The sequence below is a fragment of the Pezoporus occidentalis genome, unplaced genomic scaffold (assembly GCF_034315485.1).
Source record: "Pezoporus occidentalis ecotype Australia unplaced genomic scaffold, CSIRO_AGI_Poc_V1 ctg208, whole genome shotgun sequence".
NCBI classification, from domain to species: Eukaryota; Metazoa; Chordata; class Aves; order Psittaciformes; family Psittacidae; genus Pezoporus; species Pezoporus occidentalis.
The window spans coordinates 1421443-1446196 of record NW_026913943.1 but is presented as its reverse complement, the minus strand read 5'-3'; the positions used below and the strand labels follow the sequence as shown (position 1 = coordinate 1446196).

The window sequence follows — 24754 nt, the reverse complement described above, 5'->3', positions numbered from 1 at the left end:
GGAGCACACAGGGATGGGTACACCAGTGTGAGGGCTCTGGGGAAGGTGTGAGCAAGTCCCAAGCTGGATGCTGTGGCTGTCCCATTCCAGAAGAGGGTCCTGGTGGACGTGGTTGGGGAGCCTGGAGGACCGTGATGCTGTGGTAGAAATAAAGATGTTGCTGACACTGTACTGCGGAGGCCAACTGAGCAATCCTATGAGCAACAGAGATAACAGACACACTCCTTGAATGTTAACCTGCTCGAGCAAGTCCAGAGGAGGCCATGGAGATGCTATGAGGGCTGAAGCAACTCTGCTCTGGAGAAAGGATGAGTCAGCCTGGAGAAGAGAAGGCTCCTTAAGGGGAGACCTTAGAGCAGCTCCAGTGCCTAAAGGGGCTACAGGAAACCTGGAGAGGGGCTTTGGAGAAGGGCCTGTAGGGACAGGCCAAGGGGAATGGCTTTAACCTGCCCGAGGGGAGACTGAGATGAGCTCTTAGGCAGAAGCTCTTCCCTGTGAGGGTGCTGAGGCGCTGACACAGGGTGCCCAGAGAAGCTGTGGCTGCCCCATCCCTGGCAGTGCTCAAGGCCAGGTTGGACACAGGGGCTTGGAGAAAGCTGCTCCAGTGGAAGGGGTCCCTGCCCATGGCAGGGGTTGGGACTGGATGAGATTTAAGGTTCTTTCGATCCAAACCATTTCGTAACTCTATGATTCTATGAAACACTGGAAAGCTCTTAGATTTTCTTTTACTATTTTCCCCTCTTGTTTTTGCCTTCCTGTTAGCACTGAAATTTGTCATCTTTCTCCTCTTTGCACATTTCTTAAAACACACCATTAACTAAGCTCATAAATCCACAATTTAAATAATTACCAGAGCGTTGCCTCTGTTACCTTCAAAGCTGACAAACCTCCTGGGTCCTGAACATTTCCATGAGCAGTTGATTATTCCCCACAGCCCCATGGTAGGCAAAGGGAAGCAATGGGCTCCATCATTCCTGTCCACTGGAGAAGCTGCCTAGCTGGATAAAAGCTAGGGACAGGGTCAGAGCATGCAGAGCTGATTAAGTGGCTGCAAAGTGGGTTGTAAGGACTAATCTGATTAGGATTGAAAACGACCAAATAGGTGGAGGGGGGAGGAAGAGAAAAGAGGAGAATATTTAAGGGCAAGTGATGAGGGTCCTGGGTGGTCTCTAAACGAGGCTGAAACAGTGGGAGAGTGTAATGAAGAGCTGAAATCCAATAGTTGTACAGGAAGCTTTCACCAGGCTTAAAACAAATCCTTAAGAAAACCAGAAAAAAATCCAGGAAGAGGAATTGTATTACTGCTGAAAACGGTATTGGCATATTCCCAATGCATTTAGAGAGTGTGACTGACAGTTCTGCTGCTGATCCCGGCAGTGGGGAGGGATAATGTCTTCCTACACTTCAAAACCCTCCAAAGGCTCACAACAGAAAGATCCCTGGGGGACATTTCACTGAACTTTTGCTAATTTATCCTGGTTTGGTTTAATATTGCTGGCAATCAGGGGAAAGCTGGGGCAACCAGTGGGAGGCAGGTGCCACTGACCAGCCTGGCTTATACCAATGTGAGAATCAAGAGGTTGATCACTTGACTTTTGGCTTAATACAGTTACATTTGGTGAAGAAATAAAGATAGAATCCCCCAGCAAAACCTGGTCTCTGCCACCCATGGTAAGGGTGACTGGGAGGGATCTCCTACTGCATGTTAATCCTTCTTATTCCTACCATTAATTTTCTTCTAAAGCTATCCTGAAAGCTCCTCTCTCACCACCTACTTACATCCAATCTACTTCAGCAGAATGTGGTTTCCTGAGCCTGGACCAAAGACGCTGCCTCTGCTCTATGATGCCGATTCACAGCTCTGCCTTTTCTTTCTATAGTTCTCTGAGCAGATATTCCTCCTCCTAGATTCACTGCCAGGATGCTAGTCCTGATGAATATCATAGCTGAACTAATGCAGACTCTGGGAATCAGGTGTGATTCCCAAGTGGCTGGGAATCCCCTTCCCATCCATCTGTCCTGTTTGCTGTTCAGGGTAGGTCATGCCAGACTCCTGAACCAAACACTGCTGACAGCAAACCTACAGTCTCACATGTGCATGACCCTGGAGAGCAGCTTCCCTGCCTGCTCTGCTTGGGATAAGACATCACCTACAGTGTCTTCACCATGAGGGTGCTGAGGCGCTGGCACAGGGTGCCCAGAGAAGCTGTGGCTGCCCCATCCCTGGCAGTGCTCAAGGCCAGGTTGGACACAGGGGCTTGGAGCAAGCTGCTCCAGTGGAAGGTGTCCCTGCCCGTTGCAGGGGTTGGAGCTGGATGAGCTTTAGGTCCCTTCCAAAACAAACCACTCTGGGATTCTATGTCCCTGCAGGTAGGAGAAATCTGATTTTCTTATGCTTAAAATCAAACACTGTTACTCACCCTAGTTCTTCTAGAGCATTCTTTAATCACAGAAGACCTGCATCCCTTGTCATTGTTTATGAAGCAGCGTGACAGGACACAAATGTCAGTATTTATCATTCTGTCTTCTACACTCCCAGCTCCACGAGCACAGTTACACTGGAAAAACTTCCTGCCTTTGAGAGCTCAGACCTCACTTCCAGAAGCGCTGATTAGCTGCAGCAGAACCTGCTGCCAGCATCCCAAACCCTGGAAAACCAGCCTAAATTCCACCTTTAAAAGCATTTCCTCCCTCTCTTTTGAAGTGATGTGCACATTTAACTATTATTAACACAACAGAGCCCAGCCCAAAGTTGGGAATAACAAACATTTCCAGCAAACTGCATTCAAAGAGATCGTGCATCCAGTGTAGAGCACCTGGGATTCATCTGAAAACCCATCTCAGATAGAGACCTTCTTGCAGCAGCCTGATACAAAATCCAGATACAGTGTAATAAGCTTTTGATGTCGTGTTGACATTTATCTGCCAATATTATTGCTTCATGCACTTACCTTATGATGGATCCTGTTACTTAATTGATCACAGGCAAGGTCAGGAACTGGCCCTTCTTCCATCTCTAGCACTGACATCATGCAAATCACTGAAAGCCAGAAGAAAGCACCTAATCCTCAGTTCAAACCCACACTAAGCAGCACTTCAGTACGTGTGAATGAAGACAACTGGTTTTTCAATTATGCCTCTAAAAAGGTCCTGTTTCAAAACTTCTGACCAAATGGAAAAACTCAAAAAGCTGAACACAAACTGCTCTTCCCTTTGCTGTCAGTCACCTTAACTCAAAGAACAGTTTGCTTTCACAGCAGGAGATGAAAATAAACTGCATTTATAATCCACCACGGTCAGAACTTCGTCTTCTCCTTGGTCTCCTTACAGAGGATTCATCAACAACAGCTTTGGCTTCTACATGGCAAGATGTCCAGTGAGGGTAGAGATGAACCACAAGTCACTTGGAGTCAGAATCACAGAAACAACTAGTTTGGAAAAGACCTTTAAGGTCATTAAGACCGCTCACAGTACACATTTTACTGTTTCAAGTAATGATGGGCTGTGAGGAACCCCAGAAACACACAGAGTATCTACCAAATCCCATGGTCACTTCTTAAAACCCTCCCACATGCTGAGGGCAGCAATTGCCCTGGGCTTCCAGCCACACATCCAGCAGTGCTGAGCTCACCCCAGGCCCTGCCAGCACCGACTGCTGGACTTCCATACCCTTTTCATAGAATCATGGAATGGTTTAGGCTGGAAGGGACCTTAAAGCTCATCCAGCTCCAACCCCTGCCACAGGCAGGGACACCTTCCACTGGAGCAGCTTGCTCCAAGCCCCTGTGTCCAACCTGGCCTTGAACACTGCCAGGGATGGGGCAGCCACAGCTTCTCTGGGCATCCTGTGCCAGCGCCTCAGCACCCTCACAGGGAAGAACTTCTGCCTAAGAGCTCGTCTCAATCTCCCCTCGGGCAGCTCTGGCACATCCCCAAAATGCTTTGACTGTTACTTCTTTTAAATATTCTTGTTTTCTGTTTAATTCAGCACTATTTCCCTCACATGAATTTGTAACTTTAAACACACGTTTTGAGCAGAAGGTCTGAGTACCTGCTTCCTTGTTAGGAACATTTTTGCTTCCAGCATTGCAAACTCTTGGAATAAAGCCCATCCTGAGACATCAGGGATGATGAAAGCAGATCATTTTCTGATTTATCAAAATGAATTGCTAGATATTATTTACTTTTCGTTTCATAATAGATTGGGATAAGCAAGATGAAAAGTCTAACGAGGCTTAATGGAGGGAAGAGAAGGGAGAAAAGAAATCAAGAGGCAGTTAAAGAGCAGTTAGAGCTTCCTTCTCACCCTTATCAGCACAGCTATCAGTCAGCAAGCCCATAATTAGGTACAAAAGACATTGTGCTCTGGAGAGCTTCTCCAGGAACCGGAGAGCTGCTGCATGCCAGAAGCTGGAGCAGTGATTGACAGCCTCTATTTAAGAGAAACAGTCACAGAATAATTAGTGACAATTTGTACAAATCAGAAGGAGTGACCTTTGTGGCTTCGCAGCGTCCTACGCACAGAACTAAAACGTGACTCAGTTGTGAAGTAGAGGCCGCTTCAGCAAAGTCCTTCAAACTTTCCTGCTTCATGGCAACAGACCCATCCTGAGCACCTACAGATGACTCCAGCACAGGGAAGCAAAGCCTGGGTCTTACTTCCAATGCTGACAGAGATTTTGTTGCTTTGAGAGCTGGTTTTGGTTTTCCTTTCCCTTTATCCCTCTGTCTCAGCACTAAGTGTGCCATCCTAGCCTGGCGTTCTGCAGCAAAGGATGCAAATCATTGAGAAACTCCTGGATAAAAGGCATTCCCTTCAAAGCATCACTTAAAAACAACTACCTTAAAATTAAGACTACAGAATTGCAGCCCTGAGGAGAAGGATTTGGGGTGTTGGGTGATGAGAAGCTCCCTGTGACCCAGCTTCAGTGTGTGCTTGAGCCCAGACCCCCCCCCGTCGTGTGCTGGGCTGCACCCCCAGAGAATGAGCAGCAGCTCAGGGAGGGGATCCTGCCCCTCTGCTGTGCTCTGAGGAGATGCTCCCCTGCAGCCCTGATCCAGCTCTGGGGCAACAGCACAAAAAGGATGTGGAAGTGCTGGAGTGAGGCCAGAGGAGATGCTGTGAGGGCTGGAGCAGCTCTGCTCTGGAGCCAGGCTGAGAGAGCTGGGCTGGGTCAGCCTGGAGAAGGGAAGGCTCCTGAAGGGGAGACCTGAGAGCAGCTCCAGTGCCTGAAGGGGCTGCAGGAAACCTGGAGGAAACCTTCCAAACCAGTCTGTGATTCCATGAAAATATGAGCTGTCCCTGTAGTGAGCAGAAGGGCCACAGCTTCCTTGTCTGGTTCATGCAATGGCTCTCCCCTCTGCTGAGCTGCACCCAGCATCAGCCCAGCCAAATACAGGCCACCCAGGTCCCACATACGGGACCCCCTGGGTGTTTTTAGCAGTCCCTGGGCAGTTTCAGTGCAAAGCACAGGAGCAGGATGCCCAGCAGGACCCTCCTCCCCACGCTCGCCTGCCCCAGCAGCTGCTTCAGCAGCTGTTCCTACCAGTTGGTGGCTGAATTTTATAAGATATCTGTCTGTAATTAAAAAGCAACAGCACTTTGGCAGCCATTAGAAAAAATGCATCACTGGATTGCATCCCACAGGGAGTACTTCTGCAGTGGAACACAGGGCGACGCCATCAATGTGACCATGGAGGACTTTTCCCATTGCTAAAGCCCAAAGATTATCTGCTTAACTGCTCTGCCAAGACCACCACCAGCATCCAAACCCACAGGCTCCATTTGGACTGGTTGTGGGTCAGAACTGCTTGTCTCCAGGCTGTGCCACTCCAACCTGGCCTGTGCCAACACATATGGTCGCAAGGTGCTCTGCGGCACAAGCATTGAGGGTCGGGGAGCTGCAGGTTTGCGGGGAGGTTGTAAAATACGGGTCTTGCACAAGAGTATTTTCTCCATTTGGAGCACGTTAAGACATTGTGCTCGTGCCAGCTGAGCAGCACACCCAGAACTAGCAAAGCTTGGGCCAGATAAAGCTTGGCACAGGAGGGAGTGGGAAGGGGCCCCTGGGGAGCAAGTTGGTGCTCTCTGCTCCCATGCCTGGCTCATAGAGCTGGTACCTAACAGCAGTTAGAAGCTGCTGCCACCCATGCTTGGGCAATGTCCTGCATGCTCCAGAAACAGCCTTGAGTGGCCAGAACCTTCCATAGCAGACTTTTCCCCTGGTGCAATGGGAGCCTGGATATGGGAGGGAGATGCTGCACTCCATAGGGGCTGAAAAACGCCTCTGGATGAGGGGGACATGCTCAGCCACATCTCCCCTCTCACACAAGCCGGGAACCAAGGCTGCCTCTGTCTTCCCAACAGATGAGATGCTGCTGAACACTGTGGGATCTGTGCCATATGCTCCAGTGGAAGCAGAAATCTAACTCCAGCCTGCAAACTACTGCAAGCAGATTTGTAAACCTTTATGTACACAGTAGATAAATGCTTAATAATCATGATGACAAACAGACCTGAAACCCAGAAGCAGCTTCGCTCTGCATGAACTGCCTCAGGAAGAGGTTCCACTGAGCAAAAGCCTCCCTTTGACTGGGACTTTTTACAGGGACAAAAGCCAACAGACAACAAATAAAGCCCATGGTACATCAGACTCCAGGACATCACTTACCTGTAACTTCCCAGGCAGGTCCATTTTCGCATGCTAACGTGGACACATCTGCACGTGAAGCTCTGGGGTACCAGGAGCCCTGATTTACATCCACACCAGGGTGCAAACATAATGCGCCTACCTGGGAGCTTATGGACAAGTTAGCAAAGAAACTAACACAGAAGGAGGTTAAACTCCCTGTTTATGGTGTTTTGCCAAACTGGGATTAGAGTTTGGGACTCCTGGCACCCAGAGCCATGATTAATCCACCTACTGTTTCTACCTCCACCCCAGCCTCCAAGCAGTTTCCATGTGCCAGGCTGGGTATGGTGGTGAAGCAAAGTCCTCTCATCTCCATCAGTGCCTGCCTTTCTCTTCCACACTCACTGGAGCCCATCTACCCCTCAGGGATCACAGCAGACTTAGGCTGGTAGGAAAATACCTTTCCTATGTAAACCATGCGTTCTGCCACTTCCCTCTCCAAATTACACAGCATTACAGATCGTAAGCCCTCTAAACAGAGAGGGTTCAGTTGAGGAACAGATCTCCATAAAGGCTGGGATTAAGGCCCTGCACATTAGAAAGGAAAGAGGGAGGGAAAATATGCTCCGTTTAATTACCCAAGCCATAACAACATTTTACTATTTCACACACGATTCCTGACAAAAGGGGAAATGTTATTTTCCACCAGCATAGCTGCTGGTTCTACTACAAATAAATAGTCCAGGGCGCGCTCACCATGCCAGAGATGGAGGCCATGTGTTTTCATTAATTCTCTTGGCAGAGAAGCCCATGTAGATTTTGGACTGCAGCTCAGAACTGGAACAGGAGAGCTGGGGTGGCCAACATACATCACAGCAGACTCCACTTGGCCCAAGGCCACTTACGAGCTGGTCCAATACCCAGTTATATCATCTTAATTACGAGCAGATTCTCAGTTCCCTCCCCTCCTTGCAGATGTATCTTCAGCTTCACCCTTTTCTTCCTCCCTTCTGACTGGTTGAAATCAGCAGGTGAATTGCACCCTTATGTTATCACTGGGAGACAAAATTTGGCCTCTTTCATTTTCCTCTTATTGCAGCTTCTTTTGTGTGGATTAAAATAATTTATATTGATAATGTGATCTGCCCCCTGTCCCTGTTCCCAATTACTCATACAGGCTGGGGATCCTGCATTATGGATATGACAGGAATGGTCTTAATTAGCCCTTGTGGGCCCCAGAACTGATTCTGGTTTTGATTTGAACTATCTGGGATTATGCAGGCTGACTGATGTGGGCTGGGGTCACAGCGGAGCCTGCCAGGGGGTGCTGGGGGGCTCACTTGGAGCTGGCTTTTCTCAGCCTGCTGCCAGGTGCCTGGCAGGGCATGACAGAGAGGAAGGACAATTTACTGCAGCCACCTCTGTGTCTGAGATGAAGAGCGACAGCACAAGGGTCTTTGCATCTGAAGTTTTACTCAGAATGAAGCAGGATACTGACAGGGCAACAGGAGCTCACTGAGCAGCCTGTGTAATGGGCATTCAGTGAGTGAAACCCATTGCAAGTAAAAGATAACAGAAAAATAAAGGAGCATTAAAGCTGAAAACACAGAGCTTTCTGGACCCGCAAAATTCCATCTCACAATAAGCAACCAGTTAACCAGGAGCGAAAAATAAAAGTGTCGGCGCCTGGGAAATTGATGGATCTCTTTCCTATTTTGGGAAGAGGAATCCCAATCCTCTAACAGGACTGGTAACACAGTCCCTGGCACTCAACATGCAATCCCATGCATACAAGGTGAAAGACTGAGGTCCTGTCCGAGCATCCCCACTTCCATTGCTCAGTGCCTGCCCCGCACAGTCATTCATAGGCAACACCTCGGAACACGTTCTGCAGGTCAGGGAAGTCAGGCTCTGCCAGGGTTAATTGGAAAGGGGAAATGGTTTCCAGACGTGATGAAGGTCCACTGAGAACATCACCCCGAAGGTATATCCCCAGGGACTGACAGCTCAGGTCTTACCAACAAACCCAGCACCAGAAACTGCCCCGGGCTGAGACAGATTATAGAGCAGAGGCATTATACCATGGTGTGCAGGTTTCAGTGGCTGCACTATTAATCTAAGGGAGGGAATACTGCTCCAGTACCATGTCTCCTTCACTAAACCAGGGCTCCTTGCCCAGTGGAGCGCTGCTGTACGCAGCAATTTCTTTTTTAACACTGTTTATACAAAGCACAAATGCAAAAATCTAGGTAAAGGAGAGGGGAAGCTGAGCTCCTCTCTCCATAATCACAGAGGAGACAACACTCAGAGCCAGAACTCAAACCAGATTCTAATTAGAATGCAATGTAATCACTGCAAGAGATGTCCAAAAGATAAAATGGTATGATTCTGAATTGCCAGCGATTAGTGCTCTGCATCTTGGAAAGCACTGAGATGCTCTATTTCTGTCTACATACATCCATGTTTTGGAAGTATAAGCAGAAAGCATTCAACACAATGAAAACTCCTTTCTGTTCCTCTCCTGCAGGATTTTAACAGAAGAAGTTCTCAGTGAGGTTCAGGTCTGCCCTGAATCAGTCCATAGTGGTGAGGGGAGAGAAAGAGAGAAGTTGATCGTTTAGGAATGCAACTGGGAAAAACAGCATCACCTAGCTGGCACACGGACATTGCTGCACTGCCAGAGACAGAAGGCTATGATAAAGAAAGAAAACATGGAGAGCAAATTCTTCTACCAAAGTAAAGCAGACAAAAGAATTTATCCTTGATGTGCAGATCACTCACCTCATAGTGATAATCCATGCAAGTTAACTCCCGCCAGCAGCGATCTCCTCGGATTTTAATCAGACCCTGGTGGGAAAAGAAATAAAAGACAGAAAATACAGTCACAAATATTATATTTTACTTTATCTTGTATGTCAAGGTATTATTGCAAGATGCCAAATACTTTGGTTCAACTACAGGGACAGCTGGTAACAGCAGGGAAGTGCAAAGGCTTCCACACTGGCTCCCGGCATCACCAGGTACCAGGCAGGAGGTGCAGAGCATCGAGGAGCAGTAAGAAAAACAAAGCTCTGCCACTGGGCCATGTCTGTGTAACAGTGAAAAGGCACCTGCAGAACTAAACATGCCATGGTCACAATCTCAAAATCCAGACCCAGGTGTCTCCTTCTCCCAAAGCCGCCTATAGAAAAGGAATCAGCGACAGAGGCAGGGATGGGACCTGCAGCCTCACAGAGCTGGACCCAGCGATGCAATCAAAGTAATTAGAGAAACAAAAGAGCAGAAGGGGAAGGAAGCTGACAGATCTAAACACAGATGAATGCCCTAATGACAGGTCTGCTCCACCTTAGGTTAGAGGTTGGCAATGAAATAAGCAGGTATCAGAGGTTCCTGTGAATTGATATTTCAGGGCAACAAGAGGGTGAAATTTCCAAATCAGTGGGTCCATTCCAGGGCTGGCAGTAATATTGGGATTAAATTTCTTTGCCTCGGTGATGAAGAGTAGAACGGAATCAGTCGTCCACAGCAGGAAAGACACCTGGCCAGGGATGAGCCTGCTAGCAGGAAGCCTTGCAATCAAGCTGTGCCAGCCCCAAGGTATGCGGGTTCAGCTTGTCAGCTTTGATGTATGGGAAAGGTCCCTGATTAGGATCACAATATCCCAAATTGAGGAAAGCTTCACTAGTCAAAAGGTTGAACCAGCTCTATCATCTGCATACAATTAGGGGGTATTTGCCTACCTCTGACATTGCTACTAATTGCAATGTTCCTGCCTTCCTTAGTAGAAAAATACAGGGAGCTCCTGTAAGGACCAGTTCCTGGATACACCATGAGCATCCTGAAGCTTCTTTATGTTTGCACTAGGGAAGGTTTTCAATAAGAGACCAGTGACATTTCAACGCTAAAATCTGAGACCTCAGAGGAGAAGATGCTCTATGGCACATCCTGGCCTATGGGTTTCATCCAAATTGTTTAAAAAAATATACCTCCGCTTGCAGCATTAAATATAGTTTAATGTGTCTGAGACTCAGGAAAATTCCAAATTCCAGTTAAAGACCCACCCCCAGCCCCAAACTGTCCCAACATTGTAAGTAAATATCCAGAAACATCCACTTAGAAAGAAGCTCTTCACTATGAGAAGAAATACCCTGGCCTGGAAAGCCTCCATCTCATGAAAGGGACACCCCCTACCAGCACCAGCACCAAACCCCAAATACAGCTGGTGCGGAAGGCACAGGGAAAAGCACAATGGATGCAAAGTGATACCACAGAGGATTTGTGTGACAGAAGAGCAGAATAGTGGCTACCAGCCGCTGCAGTTTTCCTCTCTAGTGAGTTACCCAGCAGATCCCATCACTCTCTCCTCCATCACTCTGCAAGGGCTGGAGCAGCAGAGGCAGGGACAAGACAGCCTTGCTGTCAACAGCCACAGCTTCATCTTCCCCTCTTGAGTCACCCACAGCTCACTCTGCCCCTCAAACCTTTTCTACAGTTACAGGATATATTGATAGCATCTCACAGGATGTGCTGCTGCTGGCACAGAGGCTGGACAGACACTAAGAAAGGCTCTGTGCAAGAATGCTAGAATATTAAGAGGACAGCTATCTTGATGACCTCCCCTCCTACCTTGGCCAGGCTGTAATCAAGCTCTATTATTCAGCAGGGATAATTAAAACAAGTATAGGATAGAAAAGCACCATAGTGAAAATCCAAATCTTCCCTGCAATGAGTCACTAAGGGACTGTTAATCACATTTTGTTTACTACAAAGCTTTCAAACAGGAAAAGTCACTTAAAGCTCTGAATATCAAATCTGGTTTGCAGCACAGAAAACTCCCACTCTCATAATTAGGGGGCGTTTCAAGGCTTCTTTCCCCTGCTGCTGTCTTGGAGTCCACTTCCACTCCCACACTGGCATCTGAGTTTTATATGAAGTTGGACCAAGAAACAAGAGTACGCAGTGCACGAAAGCTCTGTAGCTCTGTTTCTGATGAGGAGGACCAGGAAAGGAGGATGACACATAGTGCCTCCCTCAGTAATCCCACTTGGAAGAGCTGTGGATCCCTGGATATGGTCACAGCCAGGATGAGCTCTCACATACCTTATTGCTCCATGCTCGGATCAATTCCGGATTTACACACTCTTCCCATATTATTTGGCTTCCGCTAACAGCTCCTGTTCTCTTGAAGGTGCAAACTTAGTTTGAGAGATGGTAACTGGGTCCAAGTGAGCACGGGACAGAAGGAGGAGGGGAGGAAATGGGGATCCCCACATCTGCCAGAGTTTCACATTCACTGTATTTCTCTCAGTCTGCTAACAACTCCCAATCCATTTTCAAGATTCCTGTGCGTACATTGAACTGGCCTGGACCCCACAGCTGCAGCACATTATGCTGCCATACCACAGATCATAGAATCATAGGATCAACTAGGCTGAAAAAGACCTTTAAAGATCATCGAGTCCAACCTTTACCCCAGGACTGCCAAGGCCACCACTAACCCATCGCACTCAGGGCAAACTGATCTCCCATCACGATTTCCATTCACAGCGACGCCTCCTCTCTCCTCAAGGTCTCCCCTTATGGCTGCCCCTCATGATCTCCACTTGCAGCCAACCTTCATCTGCCCCTCACAGTGGCTCACACTGTACAGCTGCCGCCCCTACACCTCATGGCCACCTACACTCATGCCCCATGGCAGCCCCTGCCCTCCCCTCATGATCTCCCCTCACATCCTATGGCTGCCCTTGCTCTCTCTTCACAATCACCACTCACCCTGACGGCCACCTCTCCTTTCCCATCACAATCTCCCCTCATGGCTGCCCTTCTGCTCTTCCTCATGATTTTCCCTCATGGCTGCCCTTCCTATCCCCTCAAGGCTGAACCCTGTCGCCCCTCACAATCTCCCCTCATGGCTGCCCTTCCTCTCCTGTCAAGGCTGCCCCTTGTTGCCCCTCACGATCTCCCCTCATGGCCGCCCTTCTGCTCCCCATTAAGATCTCAACTCATGGCAGCCCTTCTCTTCCTTCACGATCTCCCCTCATAGCTGCCCTTCTGCTTTCCGTCACGATCCCCCCTCATGGCTGCCCTTCCACTCTCCCTCACGATCTCCCCTCATGGCTGCCTTTCCTCTCCCCTCATGATCTTCCATCATGGCTTCCCTTCTGCTCTCCCTCAAGATCTCAACTCATGGCTGCCCTTCTCTCCCTTCATGATCTCCCCTCATGGCCTCCCTTCGGCTCTCCCTCACGATCTCCCCTCACAATCTCCCCTCATGGCTGCCCTTCTGGTCTCCCTCACAATTTCAACTCATGGCCGCCCTTCCGCCCTCCCACAAGATCTCAACTCATGGTCACAGTCGCCCTTCTCTCCCTTCACAGTCTCCCCTCATGGTTGCCCTTCCACTCTCCCTCATGATCTCCCCTCATGGCTGCCTTTCCACTCGCCTCATGATCTCGCCTCATGGCCGCCCTTCTGCTCTCCCTCAAGATCTCAACTCATGGCGTCCTTCTCTCCCCTCATGGCTGCCCTTCTGCTCTCCCTCACAATCTCCCCTCATGGCTGCCTTTCCTCTCCCCTCTCAATCTCCCCTCATGACTATCTTTCCTCTCCCCTCACGATCCCCCCTCATGGCTGCCCTTCCACTCTCCCTCACGATCGCCCCTCATGGCTGCCTTTCCTCTCCCCTCATGATCTTCCATCATGGCCACCCTTCTGCTCTCCCCTCATGGCTGCCCTTGAGCTCTCCCTCGAGATCTCAACTCATGGCTGCCCTTCTCTCCCCTCACAATCTCTCCTCATGGCTGCCCTTCTGCTCTCCCTCAAGATCTCCCCTCATAGCTGCCTTTCCTCTCCCCTCATGACTGTCTTCCCTCTCCCCTCACGATCCCCCCTCATGGCTGCCCTTGGGCTCTCCCTCAAGATCTCAACTCATGGCTGCCTTTCCTCTGCCCTCATGATCTCCCCTCATGGCTGCCCTTCCACTCTCACCTCATGATCTCCCCTCATGGCTGCCCTTCCGCTCTCCCTCACGATTTCAACTCATGGCCGCCCTTCTGCTCTCCCTCAAGATCTCAACTCATAGCCACCCTTCTCTCCCTTCACAATCTCCCCTCATGGTTGGCCTTCCACTCTCACCTCACGATCTCCCCTCATGGCTGCCCTTCTGCTCTCTCCTCATGGCCGCCCTTCCACACCTCCCTCAAGATCTCAGCTCACGGCCGCCCTTTTCTCCCCTCATGGTCGCCCTTCTGCTCTCTGTCACAATCTCCCCTCATGGCCGGCCTTTCTCTCCCCTCACTATCTCCCCTCATGGCCCTTCCCATCTCCCCTCAAGATCTCAACTCACGGCCGCCCTTCCTCTCCCGTCACGATGTCCCCTCATGGCCGCCATTCCGCTCTCCGTCACGATCTCCTCTCAGATCAAACTCAAGGGAAGGATCCAGACACGCACAAGATGGTGGATCTCTGGAAAGGACGGAAAGGAACCAGCCCACCTCCAGGCTCCAATGCAGCCCGGTACTCATAAACACACGACTGAATCAGAGCCGCCTCAGATGGGACAGATTTAAGACCAAACCCGGTGTTTCGCTGGGTTGGAGGCAATTCCTGACTGTGGGACCGACCAGGATGGACACGCTCCAACAAAGGCCTTTTCTGTTTCTTTTGGAGGGCGTGCTTTGAGAGTCGGATCTGCCTGATCCCTTCGAGATCCAAGAACACACAAAGGTATTTGGAACGTTCAGTAGCCACCAGGCAAGAGCTACAGGCAGCTGCTACCACAAACCTGCTGTACCAGCCTCAGCCCAACTGCTCCTTCCCTCACGTGTACAAGCCTCTGGGCTCTGTAACGAATAAGTTCAAGGATGAGGAAGCAAATTAAAATGCAACACCTGCAGTTTCCAGTTTTTGGTGTTTTCCATGCTCCCATCTATCCTCCCACCTTTAGTTTCTCCTTGTGGTCTTCAAGCATCTCTAGGTACCATGTGGTTTTTGATACAACATCAAAATTGACCTGTTAGTTCTAATTCGTGCTGTCAGGAGCTGTCGATGCTCACGGGTAGGAAATGACAGCTCAATGTGTTCCCACCATCACTCACTTTGAAGACTGGGCAGGTCCTCAATGCACTAAACCGTCCCTTTTTGCAGCATCCCGAAGACGTGAATACAACACGACACCAAAGGAGAGGAAAATCTTTCCCATCCCACTTCCAGCTCCTTGTCCAACACAACCGTCTCCCTGCCTTATTAAACTTGCCTGCACACAGGGGGCTATATGCCAGCTGGGAACATCATTACTCCTGGTTATCTTACAACACACTGACCACATTTCATAGGTATGAAATACCAAGGAAAACCTCCAGATCCCAGACAATCCGACGCCACAATACATATGGGTATTTATGGACTTAAACTCATCCAGTTCCATCCCCCTGTGAGGGGCAGGGACCCCTTCCACTGGAGCAGCTTGCTCCAAGCCCCTGTGTCCAACCTGGCCTTGAACACTGCCAGGGATGGGGCAGCCACAGCTTCTCTGGGCACCCTGTGCCAGCGCCTCAGCACCCTCACAGTGAGGGTCACTGCCCAGTTCCACTCACTGCTATTATAAGAAATCATTGTTCTCATTTATACATGCTTTTATATTATTCCAGCTTGGCACAATGCTCATTATGGCAATGCAACCATTTGGGAAACGTGGAAAAGATGTGCTATAGGAAGCTCAGCGCACTAACTTGTTTCTTATTATCTACATTCCAAAATAACTTGAAAAGGGGATTTTTTTCTCCCCTTTTTTTGGAGTTGGCAAACTTAGGAAGTTTCTTCCAAGCCCTGAGCTAGCAGGGCATTAACTAAAAACTTGAATTCTGCCTTTATTTTGACATAAGGATTGGAGACATAAGATTGGGAATTTTGGAAACAGTTTATATTTTTCCCGTTTTGTGTTCTGTCTAATTAGTATATAAACCCAAAGAAGGGGGAATATGTTTTTGGGGGAAGAAAATGGCTTTTAAAGCTTATTTCCTTTTCCCAATGATAAAGTCCAATGCACGCTCACACACTTATAACCCCAAGACAAAACCAAGCCCCCCCAGATCCCTGCTTGGACACTGCGGGTGGGTGACGGGCCTTTCAAATCCCCACATATCAGAAGGGAAAGCTATCCAGCAATACAAATTAAATAGAAGCTAAAGGGAAGGAAACAGGTGGCTCGGTGAACCAGCAACTGCCCTTTCACCTCCGTGGCCTTGCTTTGAATCCAGCTCCAACCATTATTAAATTCATACTGCTGGGATGGGGGGTACAAAGACGTGCTGGGGTTTGAGCACTGCAGCCCAGCTCATGGCAGCCAGAACGTGCACACCAGCCCCTTCCAGTAATAAGAAAACCCGGCCTGGGGAAGGGGAAAGTTGAGATCTTTGTCATATTAATTTACAGCTGAGTGTGGCTCCAGGCCATTCTGCACACTCAGAAACCTCCCCGCATGAGAACTATAAAATGTTCACCCTGGATTGAATTAGCATCCAGAATGAAATATGTGCTCAATACCTTCTCCCCTCCTAAGCTGGCTCCCTTCAGGGCATGTCTGAGGAGCACAACAGAGGATGGAGATGCTGCACCTGCTTGTGCTTCGAAATCACCAACCTCCGGTGCTCCCAGGCTCGCAATGAAGGAGCATTAAATTCAGCAGCGTTTCTCATAGAGGAAGGAAAATCACATTGAGGGCTTTTTATTTATTAATCTGAACGGTGTTCAGTAAAATGCCTGGTTTTAATCACCAGAGCCACTGCAACGTCCTTGCTCAGCCTCCATGTGCGCTCCATCCACCAGCCCTGCTCCATCCATGTGCTCCTGGGCATGTATGAACAGCATCTCCCACACCCAGCCCTGGATGCACTGCAGGTGTGGTGGGTGACTTCTGTCACTGTACTTACATTTTCTTGGCCTGCTATAGGTAAAAGAGGGCTGGAGCAGCTCTGCTCTGGAGCCAGGCTGAGAGAGCTGGGCTGGGTCAGCCTGGAGAAGAGAAGGCTCCTGAAGGGGAGACCTGAGAGCAGCTCCAGTGCCTGAAGGGGCTGCAGGAAACCTGGAGAGGGGCTTGGGAGAAGGGCCTGTAGGGACAGGCCATGGGGAATGGCTTTAAACTGACAGAAGGGAGACTGAGATGAGCTCTTAGGCAGAAGCTCTTCCCTGTGAGGGTGCTGAGGTGCTGGCACAGGGTGCCCAGAGAAGCTGTGGCTGCCCCATCCCTGGCAGTGCTCAAGGGCAGACTGGACACAAGGGCTTGGAGCAAGCTGCTCCAGTGGAAGGTGTCCCTGTCTGTGTCAGGGGTTGGAACTGGATGAGGTTTAAGGTCCCTTTCAACCCAAACCATTCTATGATCACATGTACTTGACCAAGACCCTATTTTGCCTCCAGCATCATCACTAGCACTGATAACTTACTACAGTGGTAAAGCAAAGATGACCACACAGTCACCTGAGCAGATCCACAAGCAACCAGAGAAATAACATCATATTTCCCAGCAAATTCTTAGCAGAACCCACACTGCAAAACATCTTCCTCCTGCCTGCTGCAGGATGACCCAGCCAGCAAGGCACCAAACAAGTCTGGTTTGTAAAACTCAGTAATCCTGCTGAAAAATAGCTATTTATGAGTAATTAATTCTCTTTCAAATGCAGTAGATTGTTGAATACATTTGCAAGGTTTGCCAACTGGCGGCCAGGGGACTTTGGGAGTGGAAATCAAAATCACCCCTTCACTCCCACTGAATCCAGTCTTGCTTGACTGAGTAACCTCACATGCACCCTCTCTTTCCCCATCATTGAAAGAGTATCCAACAAAAGGGATTTCAGGGAAAACTAAGTCATAGAGAGCAAGTTTACGAACAGCTTTTGTGTTCTACAATTCATGAATTTGATTGAATCGTGGCACAAATCCCAAACCTCCATGGCGCATGGTGGCACAGGGAAGGTAACACAGGACTGGAAGGCAGAACCAGAGAGGGATGTAAGCCATGCAACTGGTGTCTGTGTCCTCCAAAGACACCTCTCTGTTTGGTTTTAGGACACTGAAAGCTGAATTTACATTGTGGGGATCATCTTCTTAAATCACAGAGAGGATGCGCATGTGAAGAGAAGGGGTCCTTACTTTTCTACTGCACTGTTTCAGTGAGAGGAGCGCTTCTGGGCACTGCTCCTTATCACATCATTCCTAACCCCTGCCATTAGGATTAAGCTAAACACTGAGGTGTGAAGATCCCTGCTACCACTACTGGAAGCTCCATAAAGAGGAACCCCCCAGGGCCTCCAGGACCTGCCCCAGACCTTCTGCCCCAGGACCAGCAGAAGGCTCAGAGCATGGGAACCATGTGGGTCCATCCCAGGAGAGGTGGGCAGAAGCCCTTCCACCATGTCCACATCACAGCTGCCGTGGACAATGAGAACCACACAAACCCATCTCCAATGTCCCCCTCTAAGTGTCCACTGCATGTCCCAAGGCTGTCATCCCACCTGGATGCAGCTCAGCCACCTCAATGGAGACAAGGGGGAGAATCTTCCAGGGAAGGTCCACACAGGTCCAACCTCCAGCTCCCCCAGACCTCCCACTAAGATCTCACCTCATCTCTGCCTGGTCACAGTCTCTGCTCTCCAGCTTTACTTCAGACCTCCCTCTCCCTCCTTCCTGTCTTCACTCTCCTTCCAATTGCCTTTCTAATTAGCTGATTAAATCTGCCTACACCCAAACAGGATCCACAGCACTGCCTTTGCTCCCTCTCCCCCATCCACCAGCCCCTCTTTCATCCCTGACCCCCTTCCCCAACAGAACACACCCAGGCTCAACTCTTAGTTCAAGATGCACCATCACACAACCCCATAAGGATTTTAACACTTCCCATAAGGAGCAAAACATCTCCGAACTGTTTCCTTACGTACTTGATGCCAGCAAACATGATTCACCCGGGGTGATCCATCACCCACCGCGGTGCTGCATCTCGCTCCGCACCCCCTGAGCCACGCAGCTCCGAGGGAGGGAAAGCGGCTGAACTCCCAAATCCTTCCCTTTTCATCCCAAGCAGATTGCTCTGCCCAACTGTACCTCTTCCAGGCTGCTGTACTTTGGTGATTCAAAGTGAAAGGGGGAAAAAAAAAGCCTAAATAATTAAAATGTCATTCAAGCTCGAAGCCGATATGAGTCACTGTTACAAAAAATATCTTCAAAATTCCTTCAGGAGTGGGGGATAATTATATTCCTCCCTATCTATTGATTTTTCTCTACAATGCAGATGTCAGATTTTCCACGGGTTTTTTTCCTTTTTTCCTTTTTTTTTTTCCCTTCCTTTTTTCCCTGGAGTGAGCGTCAAGGAGGAACAAAGCTCTCTTTGAGACTTTTTCAGCCCAAAATTAATGCTGATGGAGGGGGGGGGAACAGTGGTACAGACAGGCCAATAGCACGGGAAGCTGGGAAAAAGGCTGGTGACTCAAGCTATGTCTGCAAACCCCTTTTGATACCCGCTCTGGAGAGAAGGGTGGGGAATGGGGCACCAGCCTGATAGATATAGTCACTTTAAAGACATTCCTGTGTCTTCATGCTACAAAAGATGGGTGAAAAAGAGCAAAAATCTCAATGAAGGGCAACCCTAAATTCTAGATTTAATGTTTTTCATTATATAAATATGAAACACTCCCAGAGAAGATCCCAACTGGTGCCTTGCCTACAACCACCTGCAGAAAACGTGGTTTCAGCATCCTTTGAAAGCCAAACCTACACCGATGTATTCTGAAGACAAAACAGCTGTAATTTACACCCCAAGTTCATGGAAGACAAAAGAGCTTTACGAAGTTAAAATTTCAATCATATAAGGATTATAGGACGGGGACAGCCGGCTGAGCTGAACCAAGGCTGTGCGAGACCTGGCACCCAAAGCACTTGGATCCAAGGGACCCAACATGATGCCTTTAGACCACACTAATGAATTCCTAATACTAAACACTGCTCCAGCTTTCTTCTGCATTTGAAAGGATAAATCTTGAATATTTTCTGGATTTTATTTCAGCCTCACTAATAAATGCCATCCCCAAATGTTGTATTCACCAGAGTTGATGGGTATGACATTAGAGCTGTGACACACAGCAGTGGCACCATCCTGCTGCTGGATGTGTAAAACTGCCTCTGAACACCATGAGGTTGGTTTATGACTTCTTTTTCCTTATATACCTCAGAACAGTCACAATATTTCACTGCCCAGCCCAGCAAAGGCTCCAGCTTTTTCAAAGCCATACAGTTTCTAAGGCCCTTCCATACCTCAATGTTCACATTATGGCTGTCAAAATTGGTTTCATACTTTAAAATACTTGCCTAATTTAAAGCCCAAATTTTCACCTGCACAGCACCCTGGTGCAGGGCTTGCTATGAACCACAGTCGTGGGAGAGGCTGGATTTGGTCCAGACCTGTCCAACCCTCCACAAATCCCACCTGCAGGCTCTGCCACCTGGTTTGAGCTCTGCAGTGCAGGAAGCATGATCTGGATCGGGAAGAAGCTCTTCCCTGTGAGGGTGCTGAGGCGCTGGCACAGGGTGCCCAGAGAAGCTGTGGCTGCTCCATCCCTGGCAGTGTTCAAGGTCCAATGATGGTGCTTCCGTATCACATGGAGAACATGATTTCTGGTCTGAGATTGGCAGATTATAGGACCAGGCTCCAGATCCTCTGGAAGAACCCATCACCAGGTGAACAAACCCTACCTGCCTGATGCTCCGAGGATGCCTCCAGGCCCCTGAGCTCCCAGGACACGTCTCACTCATGGAGGAGATGAACATCTGAATTCTGCTACAAGGGACACAGGCTGGTCCAGCTCAGAAGCCAAACCAGCATCAGCACAAAACCCAACTGCCAAATAACTCAGGGACTGGAAAACACTTTCCTGAAAGAGAAGTCACTGGTGTTGATTTTTGTTGTCTCTGTCACTGGTTTTCCCCCTCAGCCACCAGAAAGCCCCTTTGAGAAGCCACCAGGACTGCACCAACATCTGACTGACTTTGAAGACAGCGCTGCAAGGAGTGGGTGAAAGGGATTTATCAAAAGTACTTGGCATTAGGGGCTCCCGGCCTTTTACAGCCACCGAAGGAACAACAAGTCTTCCTGCCAAGGGCTATTACTAGACAAATGGAGAGAGATCAGAGGCACAAAGGAGGTTGCTAAGGAGTCAAGTGTGGGATCCCTGCAGAGAGGAGGAGGGCTGCAGCTGGGACGGCAAAGGTCAGAACATTGCAGACATCATTTTCCAAAAATTCCCATGAAGCCCCGGCGCGGGAGCCGGGAGCCTGGCCCCGCCGCGCTCGCCTATGAATAATGAGAAAGCCATAAAAGAAAGCTCCTTTTCTTCCCTCCTACCCACGCTAATGTAATAAAACAAATTAGAATAATTATTCTCCATTTCAGAGCCGTAATGCCCAGGATGAGGGCACGCTTGTCACCGAAATGACAACTACATCCGTTTGATTCTCCTCCTTGATATTTACAGAGATCGCCTCAGTTCCAGCTTTGATTTCATTACATTTAATGCGATTTTACTACAGGCATCCAGATTCTGTTTGCTTCAAAGTCTTCCTGGTTTTTGCCAGCAAGTTCATCTCCCTTATTAGCTAATCACATCCCCACCCTTTCCAGTAACCTTTCAAATGCCACCCACGTTCTGACACTTTTTAACAGAATCCAAGCAAAAACAAAACTTAGAGACACAGAGTTGAACATGAAATTCTAAAGTGATTCGTTGCAGTTGCTTAAAAGAAGCTTTTTTTTTTCTAATAGGAAAGCGAATGAATGATTTAAAGAGCTTAAACATCTAATGAGATACAAATAATCTGGAAAGAACTGATCTTTCTCTGTGAAAACACTGTGAAAAATGGACAACGTTTACTAAGAAACAATGATGAGAAGTCAGTGGAAGCATTTATTGCTAATTATTATAAATCTTTCTGCACTATTTCCTTCCCAAGACTGCCTCTTTAAAGGAGCTTTTTTTCCTCCTGTAAAAGGGGAAACATCTTTTGTGTTAAAATGCCAGAGGATCTAAATTATTTTCTAAGTCTCTGCCTGCCAAAAGTGCTCTGGGACTTTTCTGTTCCACAGCAGCTTCTTCCAAGGATGCACCAGGAGAGCTCAGTGAGGCAGAGCTTGGACTTGCGGGGTTCAGAGGGAGTTATGTTTAGAAAGGGAAACCCAGAAAGTGGGAAAACACAAATAAAGAGCGATCTTGTTTACAGGAAGTAACCCCAGGCAACAGACAGCCAAGGCACACAGCGTGCACAGATGCACTTGGGCTTCCCCAAATTCTCCTGGTGCACCTCAGGACCCTCTGCACGATGTACCCTGCATAAGGAGGGGCATAGGGCCAGAATCCTGGGAAAGGCTCCCCAGTACATGGAGGTAAGGTGGGAGAAGAAAAACCCTTCCCTGAGTGGCCCCATCCCTGTTCCATGCCCTGCCACCAGCCTGGGGAGGAGGGAGCAGCCTCACAACAGTCTTAAGGGCATCGCACCAGGACACTGCACAGAGCAGACTGTTATAATATTCTTATATAAACCATATATATATTATAAATATTATTATTACACCATAACATAACACACATATTAAAGGACCTAATTCTTGGGGCAAATTGAGGCTTGGGCTTAAGCTCCCCAGCCAGGGAGCAGAGCCTGGAGGGCACGGACCCATCTGCACAGAGACCCCGCAGAGTCCTCCTGGCTCCAACACCTGCAGCAGCCAGTGATAGATTGGCAGCTTTAAATCTGAATTTCCTTGCTTTGGGCACTTTTAAATTAAAGTGGTAATGTGCTTTAAATCCTGTTTCCCTGTTTTTTCACTACACTCTTCAATCCTTTCCTCCAGAAACTAATCAAGATGTCTCAGACTCACTTATACTCTGCCTCAGCCACCTTCCCTCGTAACTTATTCCATATGTCTGTGATCCTTTGCAAGACACAGCTCCACCTTAATTCCCTATTTACTTCCAGTTTCCCAACATGCTTCCCAACACCCCCAGAGCTTGAATCCCCCCCCCCCCCCAACTCCTCATTGTACCTTTACTAGTGATAATTATTTGTACAGAACATCACATCATCACTCCCACAAACATCACCAACCTGGTCCTTTGACTCCTGTACACATCTCAGCAGTGCTGCTGCTAACAGGACATTGCAAACCCCTCCTGCTGCAATGCAAAATGCTTGTTGGAAACCCTTGAGAAACAGCCACCTCTCCACGAGGAGTCCAAGCAAGCCACGTTGCACACATATGGGCTCACCCGTACGTACGTGTCTATAAAGCATCACTGCTTGCACAGCACCAGTATCTCCACCTGGTTATGGCAATGGGAAAAGGACCTAGGGTAACGAGGTGCAGGAGGGGTTGGCACAGAGAAGCTCTGCAGGTGATTTCTAAGGTGCACAGTACTTGCAGCAGAGGGGCACTGATGGGTCCTGTCCATCACAGGGGATCCAGCACCCAAAGCATAGGGAACAACAGGAAAGTGCCTGTCAGTTCTCAGTTTCCTTCAGGACACGCTAAAGACATCTTTCCTCCCTTGTTGGACAGGTTTGAAAAACCCTTGCTGCAGTGACACCAGCTCCATTCCCTGAGAGACATCATCCAAGAGACCTGGACCAAAGCAGACACATCCAAGCAGCAACCCTCTACTGTTCCATACTGGTTAGCAGCTGTGCTGGCCAGGGATGGCTGCTCCTGGACCATAGTTCTACCTCCATGAAACAGGGATGCAGCAGGCCTGTGAGACCAAGAGAGTGGAAATCTTGAGGCGTTTAACCCTCTTGATGACCGATATTCCCATTGACATCTCCCTTACTCAAAGCCTGTATTGGGCTCAGATCTGCTTTATCAGCACAGCAACCACCAGCCCTCAGCTGCAATACAGAGAACTGCCAGACTCCATGTTTGTCTCACAAAGAGAAAGGTGGTGAAGGAAGAGGGACGGGAGAAGGCTTTAAATGGAGATGATGAAAAGCCACATTGATTAAAGGACACCATCACTGCCGGGCACTTCCAGAAGGAATGCTAACACTGATACCATCCTGTCTGTGTGCCAGCTACAAGCAGTAAACACTTGCATCTGTTCTGGTGCAAGAAACCTCAGCCTCAGCTCTTGCTTCTCGTTGGCCTCAAATCCAACCTGACCTAAAGGCATTTCATGTGCCTCATGTTTTACAGGAGGAACACCAGCTGTAACCAGATAATGACATTTCCATGCTGCCTTTAGCACCAGCCCTCCAAGTGCCAGCTGCAGTTGTGGCCACGCAGCGCTGCAGTAAACCAGCAGCAGCTCATGCTTCCAGGCAGGATTCTCTTGCATGACTTTCCCCACTAACTTCATGTGTGGCAGCAATCCAGGCTGTGCACAGCTCATACACACTCATTAAAATCTTCAGGAATACCTCAAGTATCTCCAAACCTGAAATAACATGGAGCAGGAGACAGCCCATGTCCAAATGCCATCACACACCCCCATAAAAGCCCCTCCTGTCTCCTCCACTCAAAGCTGACCACAATTTAATGCCTTCCCCAGTTAAGCCAAAGATGTAATGACCCAAGGACACATTCTGGCATGGGACCGAACAGGATTTTGGCAGCACCAGGCTCTACACATCTGCCCAAGCAGGAAGGGGTCCCAGCACCTTGCTGGTTACAGCATCCTCTGCTGGACAGAGCTCCCACATCCTCACTCCTGCTCTGCCTGGGCTCATCCTAGTTTCACCCTGGCTCAGTTTGGGACCTGTTTCCCCATCCCAGACCCCAAGTCATATTTTCTGTCCCAAACACTTGGGTAGTTCTTACAGGGGACTCGCTGCTTGCTCTGCTCTCTGGTAAGTCCTTGCCCTGTCCCATCACTACCACTGTACTTCACCAGCTCCAGGAGGAAGAGGCAATCCTATGTCAAGAGTTAGACCTGAACTCATTACACACCCTGTTTATATCTGCTTTACTGATGGCAAGATGCGCTGATAGGAGGGAACAGCCCCACATTTAACTGCCTCTTGTCAAAAATCCCCTCTGGTGTGAGGCTGGAGGAGCTGTGAGCAACAAGCAAAGGCAACCCTTGGGAATAACTGAT

General features: G+C 48.9%; 1 protein-coding gene across 4 annotated transcripts in view; it reads right to left on the bottom strand.

The window, feature by feature from the left end:
• Positions 1-24754, bottom strand: part of LMF1 (lipase maturation factor 1) — a 185447-nt gene that overhangs the window by 104491 nt on the left and 56202 nt on the right. For all 4 annotated transcript variants that reach the window (XM_062619037.1, XM_062619040.1, XM_062619038.1 and 1 more), the window contains one exon: positions 9414-9479. In XM_062619037.1, coding sequence (XP_062475021.1) covers positions 9414-9479 — 66 coding nt within the window. The remainder of the gene's footprint in view (positions 1-9413; positions 9480-24754) is intronic.